This window comes from Phyllostomus discolor, chromosome 8, assembly GCF_004126475.2.
Source record: "Phyllostomus discolor isolate MPI-MPIP mPhyDis1 chromosome 8, mPhyDis1.pri.v3, whole genome shotgun sequence".
Lineage (NCBI taxonomy): Eukaryota > Metazoa > Chordata > Mammalia > Chiroptera > Phyllostomidae > Phyllostomus > Phyllostomus discolor.
The window spans coordinates 93,068,356-93,093,455 of NC_040910.2; the positions used below are offsets into that span (position 1 = coordinate 93,068,356).

General features: G+C 58.9%; 1 protein-coding gene across 2 annotated transcripts in view; it reads right to left on the reverse strand.

Moving 5' to 3' along the window:
- TBX4 (T-box transcription factor 4) overlaps positions 1 to 20,014 on the reverse strand; it is a 30,403-nt gene extending 10,389 nt beyond the window's left edge. For both annotated transcript variants that reach the window (XM_028520089.2, XM_028520091.2), the window contains exons 1-5: positions 19,908 to 20,014; positions 16,026 to 16,214; positions 15,097 to 15,191; positions 7,224 to 7,343; positions 5,900 to 6,047 (exon numbers count right to left, since the gene is read on the reverse strand). In XM_028520089.2, the coding sequence (XP_028375890.1) occupies positions 5,900 to 6,047; positions 7,224 to 7,343; positions 15,097 to 15,191; positions 16,026 to 16,211 (549 nt within the window). In that variant the 5' untranslated portion in view covers positions 16,212 to 16,214; positions 19,908 to 20,014. The remainder of the gene's footprint in view (positions 1 to 5,899; positions 6,048 to 7,223; positions 7,344 to 15,096; positions 15,192 to 16,025; positions 16,215 to 19,907) is intronic.
- Positions 20,015 to 25,100: the final 5,086 nt, after the last annotated feature.

The following is a 25,100-nucleotide window of genomic DNA, read 5'->3' on the forward strand; positions in this document are numbered from 1 at the left end:
AGGTGGCCTCCGAGAGGGCACACGCTGCTCCCAGCAACCAGCTCGGCAACTGCAGACGACCTGACCTCTGGGCAGCACGGGGTGGGCCCTGCAGATCCACATACAGACAGATTTGTTTTTCAGTTGACCTGCACTTCACACGGGATTGTTCAAGGGCCATCTCTGAGGTTGGGAATCACTTCCAGGGCAGTAACCCAGGGGCCCAGAAACGGCCCGGTGTTCACCGAACATGCCCTGCGTGCCCGGCCCTGTGCGGAGGGCCCGGCACACACCTGCACAGCATCTCTGTAAAGCGGGCATCATCATTAGCCCCACGGTCATGACGGACAAGGGGCTGAGCTCGGAGCTGAAGGCCTTTGCCCAGCCTCAGGCCGGCCGAGGGAGGCAGAGCCGGGACTGGCACTGATTTCCGAGCCTGAGCTCCTATCTGTACGCAGCTGGTGAGCGCGGGCCCTGGCGTGGAGGTGTGTGCCGCGCCCGTCCCTCCCAAAACCGCCGGCAAGGGCATGGCGCGTTGTCAGGGCTCAGCAAATAGGGGAGAAAAGAGGAAGAGAGGGGGATCTATAGCTCTGGGTCCCTGTGGGCATGCTAACAAGAGCAGCTTTGGGGGGACACCAGCTCCTGGTGGAGGAAGCGCCTCCCTGTCTAAACACTGCCCCCCCCAAAGTCCGCTCACTCCCCGCTGACCAGCGCCCACTATTTGCCAGACACAGCCCGGCACCAGGACATCAGGGCGATTACGCCCGAACTCATGTGGTGGTGTTAGCCAGGGCAAGCCAATACATTTCATTAAAATAAATTAAATAAACACCTCATGGTTTCCTATCAGTGGGAAGGCACACAAACCAAGCAAAAATAAGTGGTGAGGAAACATAGTGGAAGAAAGTCTGCATTTATAATCGTAACAAGATGAAATTCTGAACAAGAAGGTGTAGGACCTTAGGAAGAAAACTTGAATACACTTTTGGAGGGCAAAAGACAGACTTCAGCGAAGAGAAAGGCTTCCCTCCCGATCTCCCTGAGTAAATGTATCATCTATAGCGACCCTAATACAATGACAGGGAAAGGGGAGGACGAGGGGGCCACGGGGTCAGACGTGTGATGATGGGAGAGTAGGCTCGGGCGGCGAGCACACAGCAGAGGTGCAGAGGTGGTACTACAAACCTAATGCACGTGAACCTCATGCCCTTGACCCTCATACAGTGTCACACACCAGCATTAGCCCCATAAATATAAATAAAATAAAAATAAGCTTCATTCTCCACACTGCAAGCTTATTCTAAAGTTCACATAAAAAAATACGAAAATCCAGCCCAGAAAACTGCAAAAGAAGAGCAACAGGGGAAAGCGACCAGGCCTGCCAGGCTCTAGGCCCTGTCCTGAAGCCTCCGCCGCAGGCGCCGGCCCACGAGCAGACGCCCATGCGACCGGGTTTAGTCCCCTGCCACTTGGCCTCCTGGTCCGGGAGGCCAGCACGCCCGTGCCTGGTTGGTGTTGGGACAGCTGGATGGCTCTCTAGAAAACAATAAAAAAGTTGGATTCACACCTCCTATCAAATGATGCCAGAATAAATTCCAAAAGAATCAATGGTTTAAGTGTAAAAATAAATCCATAAAACACTAAAAGAAACCAGAAGAAAATGCCCTTCTGAGTAAGGAGTGGATAGGGGCTTTCAATCACTCACAATGCAGAATCTGTAAGGAAAAGACCAATCCACTCAGTGAGGAATTTCTGCGGAGGCACACCACCACAGGCAAAATCCACAGACAAAAGGCAAACGGGGAGAACGTATGTGCGACCCCCGCCACCGATAGGAGCTAAAACCTCCCAATTTATAAACACTCCTAGAATTGATACGAGAGCAAACACTGAAGAGAAAAATGAACCAGAGGTAAGGACGGCAGCTCACAGAAGAGGAAATACATATTAAAAGGTGCCTCACCGCAGTCATAATAAAAGCATACAAACTAAAACTAAAACCAATATCTACACTTCACCCATCACACTGGCAGACATCCAGAACTGTTCTCCCACCACCCTGGGCTGGGGGGCTCCGGCGCAGGCAGGGTTACCAATGATCAGTCCAAACGCCCTCCGCACGGGCACACTGTATTCTTGGCATAGGGATACAATGCCGGACGCACCAGCTTAATCAAAAGAGCAAAAGATACAGGAAAACACCCAAGTCCTTCGATCCAGCTGCCTAGTTTGTGGAACAAACACGCAATGAAATCTGCACAGCTGTGGGAACAGGGATGCGGGCGCTGCATGTAAATGGGCTGGTCTCCGTGATGCACTAGGATGACCAGGCCAGGTGCCAAGAAGTGTGTGTGGCGTGGTACCGCTGGTGTCTAAGAGAAGGGAGGTGAGATTCTGCACTCGGCTTCTGTCGCAAAAACAAACGCTTTTTGAAGAATTAGTGACACTAGTCACCTGTGGCTGCAACTGAAGAAACGAGGGAGGCGGGAACCTGGGGCGGGGGGAGACATCGCATTGTAGGCACGTTTGTTTATTCGTCGGTTCATTTTTAAACCAGGTGGATGTATGTCCTATTCAAAAACAAATCTGACAACAAAGTATAAACCTGCAACTGTGGTACATACTGGGACAAAAAGGTATGTGGAGCTCTGACAGCCTGTAATGGGGACTGTGACCTGTGTCCCCGAAGAAGTGGCACGGAGCCTGGGTCCCCAGCTCCGGAGCAGCGGAGGAGGTGAAGAGGCGGAGGTGGCACACAGGGGGCGCTGTGCGCATGCTCCTCTGTGGCCAAGCAAGTGCAGCGCGCACTCCCAAGGCCAGGATGAACTCAGCCTCTGGAACGGACTCGAAAATCAAATTCATATCATAAATCATAAACTGACCTTCCTCCTCGCAGATCTGGGAGTCTTGAGACAAGAAAAGTAAGACCTACGTCCTGCTGTCCTGCAGGAGCACGCAGGCCCTACCACAGCGGGGCCTTTCTCCACGTCTGGAAGCACCTCCCCTTTCCACCACACGGCCTTGTGGCTCAGGACCGACCGACCTACCTACCTACCTACCTACCTACCCCGCACACAGCCACGCGGCCCCCAGAGCTGCCGCAGTGGGGCTGAATTGGAGCTGTACCGAGGCATCTCAGCCCCTCCCTGGCCCCCGATCCTTTCTGCCCCTGCTGCCTGCCTGCCCTCGGCCTTCGGCTTTGCTCCCAGCACCCGGGGGTCACACCCTGGACCTACCCCTCAAGAACAGAGGTCTTTCCCAGACTCACAGCAAGAACCTACAGAGCCCAGGCCTGTCTGTTCCCAACGTGTGGCCACGTGGGCTGAGGGGTCCCTGTTCAGGAGCCCCGGCCTTCTGTGTAGGACAGGTGGCCAGACCCCAGCCCGCACGCGAACCCCAGACCCTTCTCCTGGGGGAAGGCTGCCAATGAGAGGTGACTGCTCCATCGAGCCCCTGAGACGCTTTGAGGAAAGCCCAGAGTCCATCTGGCCAGACAGAGTTACTTGAGGTTTGGAAGCTAGGGAAAATGAAGAATTTGGAGGTGAGTTATGCAGGGCTTGTTAGGGGTCAGTTTACAGTGTGAGATGGCGCTGTCCCAAGCTCCCGCACTGAGAAGCCAGGAAGGGTGACCTGGAGCGCTCGCCACTCCCGTGGGCATCGGCCCAGGAGCCGAGAGCCAAGGTCCAAATGGGCCACGGTGCCCTGCGATGTCTAGGAAGTTAGCCCGTCCGCATGGCCCCTGCCTCCTGGCCAAAGGCTGCTCCCTCTGCAGTCGGGCTCCAAACAGCGGAAGCCCTGGGCACAGAACGACACGTGTGGACGCTGAAAGAGCGCTGGGCCTGACATCTCCCTGAGCTCCATCCCCCACAGAGGGCGTTACAGCCAATAAGCTGCGCGCACTCGGGAAATGTGGGGATGATGGGGCAGGGAGGTACCCTGCATCCCAACCCTCTGGAGAGGAAGCCGAGTTAGTACGGGGAATATCCCTGTGGCCCAGGGGAGGTGAGCCCCAGGCAGGCGCGGCAACTACAGCCAGGGGCTCCCCCGACATCACTAGCCCACCGAGCAGCCCCACTGGCTCAGACCCAAGACTACATGCAGGCTTAGTGCAAACCCTCATGGGCCCCAGTAGAGCCACCAAAGAGGCAAGCCAAGCTGGGAAAACCTACTGGTGGGCTACCAAGGCAGGTCTGTCTCCCACTCCTAAAAAGCCCAGCTTCCCAGCCACCTGACTCCCTCCCCTGCCACTTCTTCAGAGAGTCAGGGAAGCGGAGGAGTCCTTTGAGGCATCCCTTCAACTGGGGACCATCATGGTGAGCTGTGCACCCAGAATTCTCACCAGACCTCTGTTCCCTGGGTCCTCTGGCCACTCACCCAAAGGTTCGGCTCCTGCCAAGCTCTGTGCTCACCCCAGGGGGCTGTCCCTGGGGTCTGTGTGTGTACAGCTGTGGGCAGAGACGAGCCTGTCAGCTAGGTTCCCTGTCCCCACTGCAGCCTGGCCAATCAGGGGACCTGAGAGGTGCTGGCTGGGCACAGGGTCTCAGCCAGGGTGGTCCCCAGGAACACCTGGAAGGCACCTCTCCCCTCAGGTACAGCCCTGTGCTCAGGAGGCGGGGGGTTGGCTGGCCCCCCTCCCCCAGACTGGTGGCTTGTCTCCACCCCTACGACAGGCTGGGGGTGCCTGAGCACATGGCACCATGCACACCCGCATGTCTCTGCCATACACCCCACAGCACCTGCCAGCCCTGCCTGGGAGAAACCCATGCTGCTCACAAAACAGGTAAGTAGTCATACAGGAGTTATGTTAACTAAGCATTCTCCTAGACCATGATTTATAGCTCATCGACACAGAAGAGAGCTGAACAGGCGCCGGGAAAAGCAGAACTAAAAGCTGCTTGCTAGTCGCGTACACGCCCATCAGAAGCGCAGCACCGGTGGCCTTCTCCACGGGGAGCTGTGATTCACAGAGTTCTGCTCTGCACGCATGCCCCCAGAAACAGAGCTGAGGCGTAGAAGAGGCACGCACTTACCTGCACACCGGCAGCCTGCTTCCCCCTGCACCGTGCACGCCCCGAGCGCTGAGTGTGCAGCCCAGGGAGCCGCATCTGGGAGCCTCTAGTGCACCCGCGCCCCCACCCCACCCCACACTTCCAGGGGAACCACGGGCAGCGGAGAGGGGTATGGCTGTGCCCTGGCAGATAATACGAGGTCCCCAGGCTTCAATTGGCCCCACATACTTTGAGCTAAAAATTTCCACATAAAAAACTTTTGTGGGCCTGCCAGGGCCAGATGGTGAAAGAATAAGCTTCAGCAGCCTGGACGGGGCGTCAGCAGCAGCATCCGTGGGGCTTCGGGATCTCTCCGGCCAGAGCCAGGTCCCAGCAAGGCCAGGAAGGAGCTGATTTGGGGCCAGAGCAAGGCTTACGCTTCCAGAGGGCCGGTGGCAGCCAGGCCCAGCTGGCGGACACGCCAGAGAGAGGCTTCAGCCTCACCACGACTCTTTCTCAAGAAAGCTCACTTGTCGCATGCTCCGGCAAGGCCAAGTCTGGGGAAGCCGAGGCTGAGAGGTGTCACCCGTCATCGTCATCATTGTGGTCACAGTTGGCATTTATTTAGAGCCTCCTATATGCAAGGTGCTCTGCGCATATTCTCCCATTTAGTTCTCACTACCGTGAAAAAGGCACATATGGTCACCTTGACTTTCTAGACAAGGAAGCTGAGGCTCCGAAGGGCTGAGAAACGTGCCCCCAGTCACCCAGCCAGTAAGCATTAAGGGGAGGATGGCACAGCTGTGGGCCTGGCACCTCGTGCTCCAGCCACAGACTGGCCTGGCAAGTGCCAAAGCCTGGAGCTGGATCCCCAGACTGATTCTCCAGACCCCACTGCACCCATCCATTTATCCACAGTGCACCATTCTTACATGGCCAAAGGGGTCCAGGTGGTTGTTTGTCAGCTTTAGCTTCTGGAAGGAGACCAGCTGCCGCATCCAGTGGGCCCCCGTGGCTGGAGAATCCGGGTGGACGTAGAGCCGTCCTGGCATGGCGGGCTCGGCCTTCCCCGCCACCATCCTGCCAACAGAGCAGTGGGGCCAGAGCAGTGGGTCTCCTGGGGTCCGGGAAGCCCGGAGCCCCTGTCCCGTCTCTGAGAGCAAATCCCCACCGACCCAAAGGGGGAAAATCCCTGCTGGTCCTACCGCACTGGCGAGCAGTGAGGGGCAGAAGAGACAGTGAAGGGAAAAGGGGGGGGTCACAGAGAAATGTCGTTGTCTGCTGGGAGGAACAGGGCGAACCACAAACATCCTGAGGGGAGATGCAGGCTCCACTGCTTCGTGTGTTATACAGATGATTTCAAAATGCTGTAAGTGACTTTATTTGGAGGGAGCTTCTCAGGAGGCCTAGACACCTCTCGGGTTTCTTGCCCCAGAGAAATCAGCGGGTAGCTGCCCCTCAGCCAGAGCCTGCTGCAAGCTGGCCCCGCCCGGGGAGAAGGAGTGGAAACACGGCCTTCGGCGGGGCCTGGGGACCCCATCCGCCCAGTCCCTGCTGGCCCCACAAACTGCCCTCTGTGGAGCCCTGTCCCGGGGCTGCTGACCCATTCAGCCCCTCTCTCTCCTCGAGTGCTGTCCCGGGCCCTGGGGACAGGCCCCTGAGGAGGTGGCCTCAGGAAGTGGAGCCCAGTGTTTACTGTCCCAGCCCCAGTTTGGTTTTGCCCTTCAGCCCGCCTGTATCCCCCAGCCCCTCGCCAAAGGGTCCCACCAGCCACCCCCTGGGGCAGCAGCCCCGACTCTGGCCGGTGGACACCCTCTGCAGCCAGACAGAGAGGAAGTGAGTGGGAACAGGCAGCGCCACGCCCCCGCCCCCCCCGCCCCCACAGAGAAATGGCTCCTGTCCCCCTCCCCAGGCAGCACCGCCACAGCCTAAGTCCACCCAGGTTGGTGTTCATCTGTCCCCCCACAGCATGGCCAGCAACCCGGTGTGTCCAGAGCTGTCAGGGGAGCAGGGGCCCCCAAAACCCACTAAGCACTGCAGCCCACTTTCCGCCCCAGGCCCAGCCCAGCCTGAGGTGGGTGGGTGGGCATCTGCCGACCCCACAGCCTCTGCAGGCCGGTTCCCCAGGCTGCAGGTCTGGGCGGTCACTCGGACTCTCTGGTGAGTCCCTGCGGCAAACACCAGGTGGCCATGGGTGTGGCGAGTGGCGAGGGCAGCAGAGGGAAGGCAGGGGACGTGAGGGCCCCAGGTTCTTACCATTTGTTGTCACAGAACTTGTAGCGGTGGTCATCCGCTGGGACGATGTCAATCAGCAGGATATACTTGGTCTTGGGGTTCATGCCTGTGACTTTGACCTTGTAGCTGGGGAACATCCTCCTGGGGGAAGCCAAAGGGCGAGGCGCAGGCATGGAGCGCAGCAGCAGAGATGGCACAGCGGCCCCACAGCAACAGGTCTGGCCCCCATCAGAACCTTGGGCAGGTCAGGTCCCTCGCCGGCCCCAGCCTCCCCGCACACGAGGAGGAGGATGCACTGGCCTCTCTCTGAGCCCCTGCAGCTGTCAGTCGGTGTGTCTCGGAGGAGGGTTTACAATGGTCTCCCAAACTGACCCCCCACCCCATCCCCGAAGATTTAGGCCTAGTAGCTGCAAGCAGCTAGAGCTTAGAGACTCTGGTCAGGATCCTGAGAGAGGGTCTCAACACCAAGCTGTCCACCTCAGTGTCCCTCCTGTGCCTCCCCAGTCCCTGGACAGCTAAGGTCTGGGATGCCACCATGGGAACCAGAGCAGAAGACCCGGAAGTCCCTGCCAGCCACTTCTCTTAGTCAATGAGACGTCTCCTCTGGGTCATGTCTCTGGGGACCCTTAAACCAACGTGCAGGGGACAGGAGAGCGCCGCTAGGAGTCTTTGCATCCCTCCGGAGGGATCAGCAGAGATGTGTGCCCCTGTGGACGTCCGGGCCGGCCTGCCCACACTACCGGGTTCCAGGGGAAGTCCGACCAGGAGCGGAGCATGGGTTCTAGGACCACTCCCCCGAGGCTCACAGCCGGCCCCACCACAGACAGCTGGGGGGCGGAGGGCAGCTCGCTTGGTTCTCTCTGTGCCTCGGTTTCCCCATGTCTGAAACGCAGAGATGACCTCGTATCTCATGGGTTGCCATGTGGATTAAATGAACCCATGCAGGACTATGAACGCTGACCCGCTGCACTCCTCTCTCCACAAGCCAGTGGGGGGACCCACCTCTATGAAAATGGGTTCACCAAAAGAGAGAAAGTTTTCCAGACCCTGCAGCCCAAGATGAGACTGCCCAGGACCCTGAGGCTCAAAGAGTATTCCAGAGAAGAGCTTCCTGGACCCCTCAGCACATGCACACATTCAACAGCACCCACGCGGCACCGCTCCCTCCCCTGCTCAGCAGGTCCTGGCCCTGGACTTCCCCAGAGGGGCGGACAGAGCCTTCTCACTACCGTCCTCACCCCACCCCCATTCCTCCGAGATGAGATGATCTCCGACAAAAGTAGGACCCCAGAGGGAGACATGGAGAGCCTCTAGAACCGAGCCCCCTGAGCCGGGAGAGTGCCCGGCCTGCTGGCCCACTGCAGGACAGCCACCAGGCAGCCCTGCCTCTGGCCGGCTGTCTCGGACTCCTGAAACAGATGATGGGAGTCCCCCGTTTTGTCAACACGGGCACCCACTTACCTGGACAGGGCAAGGCTTCCCGAAGGGACCAAGACTCCCATAAGTTGGTGGACCCTACAGCAAGCCCCAGGCAGGACCCTGAGGCTGAGGGGGGTGGGGGAGGGGTTCCAGTCCAGACCCCAGCCCGGCTGGTCAGCCGCCCTCGCCCTGGCTGGAGGGAAGGCCGGGACAGCACTGCAGCGGCCATGTGCATGCACAAGTGCCTGGGACTGAGTGTGCGAGGTGGAGCGCGCGTGCGGGCACGCGTGCGTGCCTGGAGGGAGGAGGGCAGCGCTAGCTGCACGTCTAGGGACTTATAAACCTCGTGGAAGAATTTGTCTCAGATGTCAATTGAAAGCGTTTTCAAATGTCCACCCCACCCCCTCTCCGGAACGGGGAAGTGAGAGGGTTCAGGAACCCAATCCTGCCTCCTGCTCGCCAGCCCCCCCGCCTGGCCTGGGGGCACAGCTGGAGCCTGCGCCACCCTCGTCCCTGGCCCAGCCTCTCCCCTGGTGGGCCCGAGGCTGGAGCGAGGGAAGGCGGCAGCTGCCCCCCTCCCCCTCCCCGGGGGAGGGCCCACAATCCTGTCCTTCCCAGGCCACCATTTTGTAGCTGCCACAGGCACGGCCACAAAATGGGGCTGTGCCCGGTCCGGGTGCCCCGACCGTGGCCTCCTCGTCCCTTCAGGTGGCAGCAGCAGAGGGCAGACACCGCTCCCGCCAGGCCAGTGTCCACAACAGGCCGAAGGCTGTGGCTCGCTGCCGCTTCAACAGTCTGCACGAGCTCCTTGGCCCCCCGGGGTGAGGGGTCCTGTCCTCCTCCCTCTGGCTGCTCTGGGCGGCTCCGAGGCCTGGCCAACGCCGAGAGCCTTCCAGAAGGCCAGTGAGGATCCTGAGCGGAGCCCTCCTGGACCAGCGGGTGGGTGTCCTGGGACTCGGCTTCTCCCGAGGACTCTGACCGTAGACGGACTCCTGACTGATCACAGAGTCAGGGAGGTTTGGGGGGAGTTGGGCAGGGGAGGAAGGTGTCACCTAGCCCTCGGTCCCACCGGGCAGCAGCCCTCAGAAGCTGGAGGGGGGAGGTGGGGGGGTGTCCCATCTGCATGGGGCGTTCAAAAGTCCTCAAAAGGCTCTTCCAGGACTCAGTGAGCTCCGAGCCTCCATGGAAACAGCTCCGGCCCTGACTGCCTCTGGGCTTTTGGAGCCCACACTCTGTGGGCGCCCTGGGCACAGTCGTTTCCCCTCTCGGGGGTTCCAGAAGGATGAAAGGCAGCCTGTCCCGAGGGGAGACAAGGCTGAGTGCGACGGCGAAACGCGTGCTCCACCCACCCATAGGCTCCAGAACTGGCTGGAGTGGGAGCTGGAACCTGGGAGTGGGAGCCCTCAGCAGGTGGGCCCGCCTCCAGCCACCGAGGCCCCGCCGGGTTGGGGAGCTCTGACCCCCTCTGGGCCCACCCTGCATTGCAAAGGTCCTCGCCTCTGCAGCAGACGAAAGGGTGTGGGGAGGTGCACGTTGTTTCTGTGATTTAGGACAGGCATGAAATGTACCTGAAAACCGACACCTATGGCAGAACTGGACACTTTAGTGGGAGGAGGGCGGGTCCAGCAGGGAGGTGAGGGCCCTGAGCAGCCCGCATCCCACGCGGCCGCACGGCGCGCTGCACGTGAAGCCCCGGCCTGCCTGTCCGACACGCCTGGGGGCGCGCCAGCGCTCAGCCCCTCCGGCCTCTCTGCACCCCCATCCTCTCCCCGGGCTCCTCCGCGCCCGTCCCCGCGCCCCCGGCACCCGCTCCGCGCTCCGCTCGCGTCCTGCCCCCGCCCTGGGCTCCCGGACGCCCAGGAGGAGGGGCGCTCCCGGCACCCGCAGAGACGGCCCCGCCGGGGAATAAACACGCCGCGGCCCCGCCGGGCGGGGGAAGAGATGAAAGCCCCGGCTGCTCCTCTGATCAGGACACAGGCTCTGAAGGGGCGCGGGGCTGGAGCCTTTATCTCCTCCATCCTCGGAAATGGTTTTAGAATGAGCTGCTAAGATAAGCTTCCTCGGACGGGGCGCGGAGAAACGGTTTCGGGGCATTTTGATTTTGGCAACAAATCCGTAAACGCAGCCTCGCTGCTGAGCGGGAACAGGACGTTACAGCTGGGCCCAGAGAGGCGCCAATTCGAGGCGCTGACCGCCTCGCTCCCCGCCAGTCCCGCGAGGGGGCAGGGAGTAGCGGCCCTCGGGACCCGCCAGACTCCCCACCTAGCGGGGCGTCCAAGCCCCAAACCCACCGCAGCTCCGACTTCCTGGGGGGGGCGGGGCGGGGCGGGGAGCCCGGGAAACGCTCTACGTGCTTTCCCTTAAACGTAGGCGCAAGACCAGATTGAAAGGCAGGCGGAGAAGTCTGGACAGAGGTTGGGGGAGGGGCGGGGGCGACTAGGGGAGCGCACCAGGGGGGGGCAGGGGGCTGGTAATGCTCTGCTTCTTTATCTGGGTGTGTGTTCGCTCTGTGAAAGTCTGCAGAGCTGCACAATTAAGAATTGTTCACTTTTCTGCAGGAATGTTCCACTTCAATAAAATTGGCATTAAAATTTTTATATATATATTAATACACACACACACACACACACACACACACTCAAACTCACCCTGGAGCCCGGAGTTTGAAAGGAACAGGCTGCAGGCAGAAGGTCGGGGGTCCACAGAAAACCCCACCCGCCTTTCTACCCCCACTCCCCAGGGGTCCTCAGGAAGCATTCTGGATGGTTTGGGAAGAGGCCAGGGCCCAGCACCCACCGCGGAGTTGGGGGGCTGCTGTGGGCCCCAGTCTTTTGTAGCCGAATGGTTTCTGAGAGCAATAACACAGCTACGTAATTGATTTCCACTTTACGCACACACACAGATTTCTAATTCGCTCAAAGCATTTTTAAGACATATTTTCCCCGGGGGGTGGGGAGGAGGGCAGGAGCGAGGGCGTGTGGAATGGATGCTGTTTTGGAAGGTCAGTTGTTTCTCTTAGATTTTTTTTAAAGACATTTCCTTCTGATAGACTTTTGCTTTCAGAAAATACTTTAAAAAGAGATCAAAGCACTCTCTCCCCAGCCCACTTTCCCAGTGTCTTCAACCCTTACTTCTCTTATCACCCACGCCACTGAGCGCTGACGCTCTGTATACAGAGCGAGGGCAATTGGCTTTGAAGCCCCGGATTAAGCCAGGCCAAGTCCTTGCCTCAGAATAACAAACAATACAGGTTCAACAGGAGTTCTCATCGGTAGTTCATTTTTCAAACGCAAATTCACTGTCACTGACACCAGCAACATTGAACTCAGCGGGCTGTGGAGGCCGATAGTGGAGATTTATCTGGTGGCACAACCGTGACCTAGGAGTAGAGCAGCCAGACGCTTGGGCAATTTTCGTTTTGGGGAGGTTTATATTTAAATTTTTGTGGAGCTCACTTTTATCTGTGTTTGGGAGAAAATGCGGCTTCTCACAGGCATGGAGCCTGACGGGAATGGAAGGAGGCAGCGGAAGGGGTCTGCTCTCTGCCACCCGCACACAAACCCTCTGGGCAGCGGGGCCTGAGGGGGGCAGAGACTGGCTGCGGAGGGGTCTGGCCGCACCTTACACTGGGCATCAGGGGCTCCTGAGCATCCAGAAACTGCTGGGCCACACGGTGGTCGGCGTTTCATTCACCAGATCAAATTGTTTGAGAATCCAAACTCGCTCCTTGGGCCCGCAGACCTTCCAGGACTTCAGGCAAGAGGCTGGTGACCCCAAGGGCTCAAACTGGCTGGAGAGCCTGCTGCTCCCTCTTCAGCCGGCCGGCAGCGGTCACACCCCTAACCCGCTCTAGGGCAGGGCAGCAACCCCCACTTAAAACACTGCGCTGGCAGTGAAGTAGGCGATCAAAGAAATGTCTCAAAGTTGGGGCTTTGTTCTGGTGGTGGAGTATTGGCTTGGCTGGTGTAGACCTGGCTACTGCCTTGACTCGGCTTCTGTCTACAAGAGCCAAGTGCCTTTCCTTCTCTGGGGTGGGATTTGTGTCCAGCTGTAACAGTCTAGGAATCTGTGAGTCAAGGTTAGGAAGAAGGTCCAGGCCGTATACTGAGAGGGGGAGTGTCCCAGGAAGGGTGCTGGTAGAGACACAGAGAAGAGAGCCGGGAAGGCACCGGGCAGGAGGGTGAGCAAAGCGAGCTGCCTCCTGAGGCTGCCGGTGGGAGGGAGGCAATGAGGGAGGAGGGGACGTGAGCAGTGAAAGTGGTCTCTGAAGTCAGCGGGCAGCTATGCGGGAGGGAAAAGGGCCTGGGAGAACTGTGGGGGAGGGGGCTGAAGCTAGTGACTTCCTTAAGGACCTGACCTGGTGGGAAGAAAACTTTCTGCCAGAGAAGTGAAGGACTGTGAGGAGCCCACAAGTGGCCAACATCATCACCACCATTTTTAAGTTACACCGTCATTCCCTGAGACCCATCTCTAAGCCCCCACGAGGATCAGGCACTAGGATCTACCTGCAGCCTGTCCCCCCTGCAAGGGTGCGTGTTAGTGTGAGTGTGCACTGGGGGGGTGGGGGGTGGGAGGGAGGAGGACCCAAGCAGATGCAGGAAACCCCACTGAGAAAAGTCACAAATGCCTTTTGTTTAAAATGGCAGAGGCCAAGCTTGCCCAGAGTATACTGGCCATTTATTTTAGGGTCTGCTGCCTAAAAATGGAAGTTCTGGAGCTTTCTCTGTCTCCTTTCCTTCCATCCAACACAGCAGTTGCAAGAAATAAGTCCCCCCTCACACCTGTCATCCACTCAGCAGTCTGCAGTGGGCCCCTGGTCTGAGGCCCCGTCCTCGCAGAAAGAAGGGAGGGCAGGCAGCATCTCTGTCCTACCCACCACCACCGAGCCACAGGGAGCGTAGCCCCTGGCCCAAGAGCAGGACGCTGGGAAAAGTGAGAGCTTGTGACACCTGGCCCCCCACTGTCCTCAGTGACCACCCTACGTGGCACCCTCCGGGAGGCCCCCTATGCATCCTCCTTCCCCACCTCCCAAACGCAGCAGACTCAGGCCCTGACATCTAACTGCTCCCTCTCCTGACAGAGACCCTGGAGGCCCTGGCCGCTGCCCTGACTCAGGCAGGAGGGCAGCCGGTGCCGAGACCCCCCACCCACAATGAAACAAAGGAGACCTCGAGGCTGGCCAGCGAGCAGAGGGGAAGGACCACAGCACCCCTACACTGCAAGCCACCAGCTTTCCGTTCCCTTTGAATAGTCTAAGTAGCTCAACAGAGTTCTGTAGAAAGTAGGGAGAGAAATGCTGAATGGATGCCAGACGTTTCCCTTAACTATGATTAATATTATTAGCATTTGTTATATTCATGTTACAGCTAGCATTTATTGTGTGCTTACATGTGCAGGAGGTGTGCTGAGTGCTTTGCATACAACTGTATGAAGAAGGGCCTATTATTTTACAGCTGGGGATGAGGAGGGGCAGAGACCCTCGCCGGAGGGCGGCGCAGACGGAAGCAGCTGAGCCGGAGCTGAAGCCCCTGCTGCCTGACTCCAGATCCCCGGCCCCTGACGCTTCGCCATCTCAGTCCTCGGAAGACCCAGGGATGGGCCCACAGCCAGGCCAAGGGACAGTTTCACACCCAACCTGTCCCCCAAGGATCAAAATCAAGTGTGAGCCTGTGAAGGAGGTGGCGGGGTGAGGAGGGAGCGGGGGCAAGGAGGGGTTTCTGAACCTGAACTTCCCCGCCTCTCTTTCTGCAGCCTCCCGGCTTCACCTGAGGACAGCTCTGCTGGCGGCCCCGCCCCAGACTCCCGGCGGCAGCCGGCCTCTCCGTCTGCGTCTTCCCCCTCTCGCCCTCTCCTCCCCGTTCTCTCCCACAGACACCAGCGCATTTTAAAGATGTTTCCACTTTATAAATCATCCCTCTCTGGCAGCCACCCGGGAGCTGCTCCCCAAACAGCACACACAGGGCCCAACGGTGCCTTCCCCTTGACCGGGGGAGGGGGCCGGCAGCAGAAAGCCGCGCTGGTGGGACCAGAGACTGGAGGTTCCCGCTGCCCGCCAATCGTGATGGAAATAGGAAAGCAGGGCCCTGTCCCCTTCCTCCATTTGCTGAGGGGCATCTCCAGGTCCCCAGTCAGTGCAATCCTGAGAAACCCCCGCAGGTCTCCAAGAAGAGGAGGGCAAAGCAGCCCCCCCGCCCAGGGGGCCAAAACTGCCCGAGCTGAGACCCGCAGCATGGAGACTTTAATTTGCATCCATTTACATAGTGCTGCCCCTCTCCTCCTTCCTTCCAGGTGCCCCTGGCAGGGTGGCCCTCTGTGGGTTTTGGAGACCCCGTCCCAAGTCCTGGCTGGGCCATAAGGCCAGAGCGGTGGGGGGAACTCCGGTAGCTACCCCACCAGGCTGGAGACCCAGAAGAGTGCTAAGGGTGCCCTCTGCTCCCACCCATCCCCCCCCCCCAGCATATCTCCCAGAGCTGACCTGCCCGCCTTGGTGATGATCATCTCCGTGCCCGCCTCGTGGAACTTCTTCCAGAGCTCTTTCTCGTGCAGGCCCACCTTGATGTTCTCGATGGTCTAGGGAGGGGAGGGAGGGGGACTTGTGTCATCTGGCCCACGGCCCCAGCGGCCCCAGCGGAGCCCTCGGAACGGAGAACACAGGCCCAAGCAACTGTGCAGAAACATTGCCAGTCCCGGAAGCCCACGCCTCTAGATTTCGTTTCACAAAATTACCCCGTATCATGGATGAATTTTTAAAGCATGTGATCGGTAGCTGAAGCCCCTCCTTTGGAGCTGCACCTGCAGACGGGCCGGCAGAGGACACGTAAACTGCCCGTGCCGGGACAGGTGACCCACTCGCACACAAACATAAACAGTCCGGGTGCGGACATGGCCACAGGCTGGCTGCAGACGCGCGGACCCAGAAGGGGCCACCTTCTCGGCCAGACGCGCGCGCCCGCAGACCCGCACAGGCCGAAGGCGCGCGTGCACAGAGGCCTTCGTTCCTTGCCATCCTCAGGTTATCACCGTGACCTTCCCAGGGAAGTCCCCGCGGCCTCCGAGCTCCGCAGCGGCTCCCGCACACACTGGGCCGGTTGGGGCCGTTCTTCCCGCCCAGTCCCAGGCGTTGACCCCCGGCCTCTCGGGTCTCAGGGACTGAACCCTCGGCCTGGGCTCCCTCCCCTCCCCAACCCGTTCCAGAGTAGCCCGGGGGGGTGGGGGTCCCAGTGGATTCCTAGCGGAAAGGCAGAGAGCGCGAGCCCCTGCCGGGGGAGCATCAACAGGCAGCCTGTCCAGGACGCAGCCAGGTCCCCCAGGAAGCGAGTCCTGCCTGCAGCGGGGCGGACTGACACACGCCGGCAGACAGACCACCGCCTGACCTCTCCCCGACGGCGGCGGGCGCGCACCTACCTGCTCCGCGGCGGCAGAGGTAGCGGCGTCCGCCCCGGGGCCTGGGGGGCTGCCCAGCGCGGCCCCGCTGAGGCCCGGCGCGGCCAGCGCGGGCTCGGGGGCGCTGGTGGCGTTGGCCTCACCCAGCGCTGGGCCCGGGGCCCGGAAGGCCTCCTCGCTCTCGGACAGGCCCTTATCCTGAAGCATCTCCTGTGGGCACAGCACACACCGGTCACAGGCCCAAGTCCACACTGGTCAGAGGACCTCGCAGCCCCCTCCAGCTGAGGCTGGGTGGGGAGGCCGCCCTGGCGCACGTGGTCCCCGCCCCCTCCCGAGCTGGGGGAGGGAGGATATGCCAGGGCAGGACCCTCGCCTCCTCCCTCTGGGTTCTGGACCGGAGAGGGTCTGAGCGCGGTGCAAGGTCTGCCTGCCCAGGGTGTGGGGCTGCGTGATGCGTAGGTCTGCGGGGAAGGGCTGCCTCTCAGTATTGCCCCAGCTGTACCCCCAGTCCCTCCCTCCTGCTGGGCTCCAGTTGAGCCTGATGCCTGGGTCTTTGGGGGCTGCTCCCTAATAGCTGGAGTCCAGGCTCCCTCTTGAGCCAGGGCAGACAGGAGAGAAGCACCCTGCCAGGAGGGTGGGACCCAAGCTACTGGGGCTCCACACCTGCAGAAAAGGCCTAGGGCTGGGCGGCCCCTCCTCACCCATCTGTGCTCGCCCACTGGCTCAGACGGTGGTCAGGGAGAGACTTCCTGGAGCACAGGCTTTTACCCTGCACATTCCCACTCGCACCGACACCTCGCATCACCCATGCGGCACACACATCCTCAGGCCCGGGCACCGCACCCTCTCCAGCCTCCTAGTCACCCAGGCAGCCACAGCCTCCTGAGGCTGGTCCGCATCAGGCCCTGAACTCAGCCAGGAGCCTCCCCAGCCTCGCTTTCACGTTCCTCCTCACTGGCTCACTGGCTCACACTTTTAGCTCCAAAGGGCTCAGCTCTAGAGCAAAGGACCCAGACTTTTCCCAGCTAAGAACCAGGGTATTTGGTGGGGGGGGGGGGGGGGCTTCACAGGCACAGCCCAGGCCTCCCCCAGGGCACAGCCATCCTCCCCCAGGTGTCAGGACTATCCACCCACCTGCCCTAGTACCTGCAGGTCCTGGGCATCAGGATGAGGGCCCAGGCTGCAGGGCCCTGCCCGCCCGCCTCCATCGTGGGTGCGACCCTGCATTGTTCCTGCTTCTGTGCACCTCCTTGCTCCTCTCCCCCTTCTGGGTCTGGGCACGCTCTGGTGGGGCTTCCTGCACGTCCGGGTGCCTTTCTGTACCTGCGTCTGTGGCAGAATGTCCCCCCTTTCTCCTCCTCCCACCTTCTTTCTGTCCCCTCTTCCCTGGGTCTCTCTGGCCAATCCAGGATGTAGGCCCTCATCCCTCCTGTCCACTGGCCGCCCCATCCCAGGGCCTAGACTTGGGCTCCCAGGGCCTCACAAAGTAAATAAGCCAAGTGCAACGGAGGAGATAAAAGGGGCCGGGGCCAGCTGGGTCTGGGAAAAGCCCGTAAAGATAAGGCTGACAGCCCGGCTGGTCCTCAGGCCCCAGGCAGCAGGGAACAGGACTTGCCCCGCAGGGCCGGCAACCCGACCCCCTCCGCCCACGGGCGGGTCCCGGGGCCTGGGCTGGGAAACCCAGGAGCCGCCGGGCGAGGGGACTCTGCGAGGTGCCGGTCATTGGGCGCCCTGGCCCGAGACGCTGCATTTGCCTGTAACTGGGGCCAGTCGGGATGGGCGCCCAGTGTCGGCTGGTCCAAGGTGCGGCCAGCAAGCGCGGGGCCAGGAGGAGGGGCCGCCTGGCCGCGATGCTGCCTTGGCCACTAGGTCCTCTGCGGGACACTTGTCACACCCGGAACTGGGCAGCGGCGCCGGTCCGCCGCCGGGGTCCGCTGACCCCAATCCACCGCCCAGGCTCGGCCCGGGGCCTTGCCGCGCTCTCCTTCCCCTCCTCGGGGTTCACCTCTTCCTTTCCTCCCGCTCAGGGAGCCAAACCCCGACAGCCCAGGAGCTCCCGCTAACGTCCTCTTCTCCCCGCCCGGCGGGCGCAGACAGGCCGCCCCTGCGGTCCGCTCGGCCCCGCCGGTCCCGCGCGCAGCCCGAGTCCGCGGCCCGCGCTCGCCCCTCTCGGGGACCCTCTGCGGGCGGGCGCGGCCGGCAGGCTCCGCGCCTGCTGCCTGCAGCGGCCTCGTTTTCCGAGACCAGCGTTTTTCTTTTCACTCCGGGTTACTGGTGATGCTGTTCCTGCTCTGGGGAAATTGTTTTATTTAGATTATCCCTGTTACCAGACTAGTAGTCTGCTCGGCTCAATAACATGAAGAATATTTATCCTATCACATAAATTATTGGTACTTTTTATTTTTAATACTGTATGGTTAAAGTACGGGTCTGATTTATGAAGTCATCGTTGTTAAATATGGGCCTTCTTGCGGTCCCGTCAGGGCCCCATCATTCTAGGGCCTGGGGTTTCAACAGGCCATGCTAATGCAGCGTATTTTAATGTTTACTCTGTACCCCTAAAATCCCTAAAATGTTTCTTCTGTTTGTACTTTGTCACAGCCTCAAAACCTCACTTGCCATAACCTGTAATGTTACCGTTCTCAGTACTCACATTAATGGTCTTCGCATCCTTATAATATTTAACGTTTCTTGCGGTTTCGTCATTATTTGTTTTGTTAGGATCGTTCCTAATACTCCGAGCATTTCCCACCACGTCGTTCCGGTATCTTCTTACTTTGTCATAATTGGTAACAGGACCGATCTTAACTCGCTAGTTATTTTTCATCACATCATTACTTGTTACTTTGTCATAATTTGTAATATTGCTGTAGTTCTTAGTGTTCTGATTATTCCTCATCACACTGGTACAATACTTCTTGTTACTCTACCGTTATTTATAATGTTGTTTGGGCCATTAATGCCTTGGTCATAAATTGTCTATCACTCCAGCAATTCTACTTGCCGCCTTTATTTGTATTACCGTTGCTCTTTAGATCTGGGTTAATATTTATTTAATAATTCATGATAGTATCAATAATAACTTATATGGTAGTGCTCTGTCAACTTCACTAACATGAGCATTTCCCTTAATAGCACATCTTATTCACATTTTTCCTATATTTCTATCATTTGTTACACTGTTACTATTTCTTATAGTATTGCTATTGATTTTAATGCAACGGTTCCTATCACATTGTTCCTATATTTAAAGTTACTTTGTCTACGATCCTCTTAAATTTGCGGTTACGATTTTCACTGGGTTATGAAAGTGACTATTATTTTATTGTTGTTTTACAGTCTGAGCGCCGCATCACTTATCCCGCTTCGCCCTGTTTCTCTGGTAATTGCTTGCGCCCATTCTGATAATTCTGGATCATCGATCATTATTACGTACAATGCCCCTTGCTTTAGTTTTGACGAGCCTGTTCCTTCAAAGGCTCTGGAGTCCAGTGTTCCCATCTCACGCATTTCTGCATCGACATTCACCGCGAGTGACCGAGCCCTCTCTCGTGCCCTGTCTTACTCGGCAACACCAACTGCAAGGCCGCCGCGGCTTCACCTGGCTCCCCGGCGCTGGCCCTGACCTTCTCTGTGCCTGGGCTCCCAGACCCAGTGCGTCCGGGCCCTCGGAGAGCAGGGCTCGCGCCCCGACCGCCGGGAGTCGGGCCGAGGCGGCAGCCAGGTCCCAGGCACTCCACGCCGCCCTGCTGTGGCCTCGGCCGTCCCGAGGTCCTCGCCCCGGCCTCGTCACTCGCTCTCGTTCCCGCTCACCCTCCTCCCCACCCTGCGGGCAAGCCCGGGCTCGGCGTGGCCCCGGTCCCTCCGCCTGGCTCCCGCGTCCCCGCCCGAACCCGCACTCACCCTAACTGCGCTGCCGCATGCGGGGCGCCTGCGGCCCGAGTCCACGGCAGGCTCGGGGCCGAGGAACGCGGGGCAGCCGGGGCTCCGAGTCGGCCGCTGGGTCAGGATCCCGCTGCCGCCGCCGCGCCCTCGGGGCCGGTCACATCCCGGCTCTGGAGCGGCCCTTGATCTCCGAGGCTGCTCTTTGGGGCCTCAGCTCCCTCCTCCTCCTCCTCCTCCTCCTCCCTGCGGGGACGCCCCCCCCTCTGACGTCGACGCTGTCAATCAGTCTGCGCCCGCCGCCCCCCGTGGAGGGGGTCTCCAGGGTCCCCAGGCTCCGCGGCCCCAGGACCCCAGCCCGGTGTGGCCGCCGCTCCCCCGCCGCGCGGCCCGGTGCCCTCCGCCCCGCCGGCCGCGGCGGGCCGGGAGCCCGCATGGTTTAGATTAGAGGGGCGGGAAGAGCCGGCGAGAGGCCCGGCCGCGCCGCGCGACTCCCACCCGAGGCTCGACATCCCGGACGGCACGCCCCGGGCGCTGGCGCGGCCGCACGCGGGACGCTCCTCCGCGGGGCCTGCCCCGGCCGGGGCCGCTTCCAGACCGCCGCCCTCGCGGAGCCCGCCGGGCCCGGCCCGCCCACACCCCCGACCGAGCCCGACGCCCAGGGCGCACGCGGTGTCCTCGCCGGGCGCTCCCCGTCCAGGGCCCCGCGCGCCGCGGCCCCGCGCGCCGTCTGCCGACCGCGCCCGGCGCACATTCTCACACCTCGGCGCTCGGCCCGCGCCGCTCGCGCCTGCTGTCCGTCCGAGCACCGCGGCGACGGCCCGCGCGCGGCCTGGCCGGAGCCGGCCCCTCTGCCCGCCGGCCCCTGCTCGTCCGGGGCCCGGGAATAGCGGGCTGGGAATCGGCCCGGAGGTCACGGGGCAGGGCAGGCCCTGCGCTCCGACCGGGAGGAGGCCTGGAGCTGCGCAGGCGGCAGGGAGGTGCTTCGCCAGCCTCTGAATTTGAGCCGAGGCCCAGGCTCCAAGGTGCCAGGCTTGGCAGAGCCTCTTGGGGAAATTGCGGCGAGGACCGGGAGTCTGCCAGCAGCTCCCCGAGATCCCAGAGAGCCGAAGAGGAAGCCCCATGCCTGCTCCAGTCTGGGAAGTCCCGCCGGGAGCCAGCCGGCCCCTGTGCCTCAGAAATGAGGCGCCCTCAGCTGCCTGGACCTCCCCGCACAGCCTCTGACTCCACTTACCTCTGTTTTTCTGTCTGTCTGTCTGTCTGTCTGTCTGTACCTCCCCACAGGACCCTCTAGCTCCACAGCAGACAGCCCCACGTGGACCTCGGCTCAGGCCCACGCCACACTGCCGGACACATGCCCAGAACGCTGGGGCGAGGATAGGCCTGCCCACTCGTCCCAAAGGCCCCAGAGTCCTGCGTCAACAGGAGTCCCGGATTAGCCCCTTGATCCGCAGCCTGGGCTGCATCCTCCCTCTCCTGGTGTCCCCAACCTTTCCCATCAGCCTCTGCTCCTTTCCAGGCTCTGACCTCAAGATCAGATGGAAGGGAACAGGAGGGGGAAACTCCTTCCCTGGACAGGTCTGTCCCTTTTCCAATGCTAGGAAATGGAAAGCCAGCATCAGCGCCTCCCCACCCCGCTGCACTCAAAGGAGGAAGCAAAGGAGGAACACCAACTCCGAAAAGCCAACTACCGCTGCCAGGCCTGTAACCGGGCTCCACGGTGGGCCCGCTGCTCGGAATCCCCTTCTCCCCCTGCAGGACCAGGCCCTGCCACCCCATCTTCCCTTCCGGACTCGGCTCCTGGAGTCCCAGCCCAGGAAGGGGAAGTAAGGTCTAAGAGGGGTAGAGAAGCTTAATCCTCCCTGCATCCTGCCTCCTCCTGAAGCCGAGAAAGGGAAGGCCCTGGTGTTTCAGGAGACGCCTAGGGAGTCATGTTTCCTGTGTTACTGAGAACTGGATGACACGCCTCAGCTTCTGCTCCCAAGCCCCCTCCCATGTCCTCTCCGTCGGCCTGTAGGGAAATGGCTGTAAATAAACAGTACACAGAGGAACCAACCGACCCCGGCGTTGGAATGGTGAACAGGGAAGGCAGTACATCTCCAGGTGCCACAGGAAGATGAGAGTTAGGCCAGATTCAGCAAAGAATTTTGTTGACAGTCATCGGAGGAAGTTCACGATGAGACCATCCAGTGTAGCTTTTCCGAGGAACTAGAGTAGAGACTTTCTGCAAGGGCAAGGCTTTGGGGAGACTTTCGGCTCACAGTCAGGACTTTGGACCCATAGTGCAAATCAGTATCAACTTGTCCATGATGACACAGCGAAAGGAGATGTGGGAGGGACGGGCAAGGTTTGGGGGATGAAAAGGAAAGCACAAACCAGCCAACAGGCAAGTAGGAGAGAAAGGGAAGCTGTGTACACACATCCTCCATTCCTGGGAGGGATACTTTATTTTGTTGATTCTAAGACACACGTTTCTCACATTTTGATGTCTCTGAAATTGGGATACATCTTAAAATGAATGGTGTGCCATAGTTGAGTGGTTTTTCTGCTCGGTGGTACATTCAATAATAGAGTAGTTGCCCTGGTTGGTGTCATTCAGTGGATTAAGTGCTGGCCTGCAAACCCAAGGGTCCCCAGTTCAAGTCCCAGTCGTGGCACATGCTTGGGCTGCAGGCTGGGTTCCTGGTGAGGGGTGGGCAAGAGGCAACCACACATCGATGTTTCTCTTCCTCGCTTTCTCCCTCCCTTCCTCTCTGTCTAAACATAAATAAATAAAATCTTTTAAAAAATAATAGAGTAGATGACAATTGATGAAGTATAGTATTTACTGCTAAATGGCCTATGGAGAAAAGAAAAAACATCACTTATTTTCCAAAACTGATTTGAGGATTTCAAGGTACAAAAACTCTTCTCAACTAGGTAAGCAAACAGTTGACCGTAACCAAGCCTCTATCACACCAGCTTGGGTTGGCTCAGGGGCACGCCCTCAGGTCTGGTGTCAGACTGACCTCAGTTTAGAAACCTGGTTCTGACTCTCAGCTCACCAGTTAGCAGTTCTGTGGCCTTGGGCAAGTCCCTTAACGCGTACATAAAATAAGGATGGTCACAAAGACCTACTAGCTTACTGTGAGGTTTGGCTAAGTTAATGAATGCCAATGTCTGGTGTGCAGTACCTAGTTAATAAAGGTTAGTTCTCATGTATTTTTGTTTGTTTGTTTGTTTGTTTGTTTGTTTTATCCCATCTCTGTCCCAAAAAGGCTTAGGTGGTTCCTAACCACAATAAGCTAATAAAAATACATGTAGAAATTTTGTCTTAAAATAGATCAAGCAAAAAGGAGAAAGAGTACATGTTATCACTAAGTGTAGAGGAAGTTACTGAAAGCAAGACCTGGCTTATCAACAACAGGAAAAAAGGCAGTTCTCCATTTCAGAAATACGAAAACAGTATTTCATTGGTAAAGAGCTAGGGAGCAACCTTTGTCCTGATCCTACATTTTAAAGTAGTTTTCCATGTAAATGTTCATTCTTGCATCCATACAGTATACTACCATTTGCAAAGTGGTTTTGAAGCTACTATCTCATTTGATGCTGTATTAGTTGTACTTTATCTCCATTTCATGGATTCACTTACCGAGAGAAATGTTTATTGAGTGCTTCCTCTATGCCAGACACATAAACAAGAGGAAAGGCCAACTAACCATTCCTTTAGTTGGTCAGTTAATTGGCTAACTAGTTATTCATTGCAAATTCCCTAATGAATGACCTGCACACTTACTGACTAGTGGCCTAGATCATGAATCCCAAAGGGAGCAGGGTCTACAGGATGACCTGGAGAATCCCAGTCAGTGCAGAGAGATGGCTCGCCGGAGCCTAGGGTGGTTTGGGTTGAAGAAAACTAGTGTGCTTGAGCTGGCCCCATAGTGTGGTAAAAAGCCATCACAATTTTTTTTAAACCTAGGTTTTGGAGCATTTGATAAATTCCAATGTCAAGCCCCAGCTCCAAACCTAGTGAGTCAGAATCTCTGAGAACAGGGCTAGGCTGTGAACTCCCGCTCTACGCCGAACACGGGGATCCCATCCCCTGCTCCCCTGGCCTCCCGCGCAGCTAGGGATGGCACTGTTGGCCGCTGAGGCCCAGGTGGGAGACTGGAGGGGAAGAAGGTGGGGAATTTTGCTTTCTTGATAGAGGGGAAGACATAGAGTTCTCTCCCCCTGTGGACGAGATCATTGGAGTTCTCACCCTCCAGAGACCTGGAGGCAAGAAGGATGAAGGCTCATACGTTGGGGACATCAGAGCGAAAGAGCCTGGGTGTCCCTGTAGTGCGAGGGGGAAACCCTATTTCTCTGCATCATTGTTAGCCTGGGTCTGTTGCTTACAGCCAAGGACACGCCTGAGACGTAAGGTCCCAGCTCGGCGTGGAGTGAGTCTGGATGTGCCCCATAATGAAAGACACCTCCCTGAGTGTGTGCGCACGTGCTCATGCACGGGCGCGCGCCTTCCCATTCAAATCCAGGAGGCAAAATCCCTCCGCGCCCCCCCCTCTGCCCCCGCCATGGTGTTCTGTGTGTGCTGTGCGCTAAGGAGGGGATCTTTACCAAGCACCACCCGACGGAAAACACGGGCGAGGCAGCAGGAAATTTACCTGTCCCTGTGGCTTTATTGTTACCCTGTAGCCCCAAATCTTTGTTTTGGGATTCCCCAGCCCATATCCCACTGGGGTTGTCAAGCGCAGGACAACTCAGGTGGAGGCAGGAGTTTAGCTCATTCTGGAAATGTGGAGGATTGAGCAAGGGGGATGGGCAGTGGGTGGCAGCTGCTGCTGCAGGTGCTTCCCCTCGTACCACAGAACCACAGATGCGGGTCTGTTCACCTGACCTCTCACCCTGGCCTCCCAGGCCTCCTCCCACAGAGAAGGTCAGGAAACTCACAGTTAGAAGGAACTGGGGGCGGGGCTGGCCTGATCCCTGACCTGGGCGAAGTAGACTGGTCTGAGCCCCCTCAGGACTGAGGGCCAGGCAGTGACTGGATCCCTCCCGTAGCTCTCATCCGAGGCCCTACGGACATCAGGAATGATCAAGGCTGGGGCTTCCACAGTCAGGGCTAGCGATCTAGACCTTCTGTTCTAGAATCCCTGTCTGCAGGTGGGTTCCTTCACGATCAGATTTTCTTCCCCCTTATGCGACATGTTCTCACACTGCAACTTCCTTCCGATT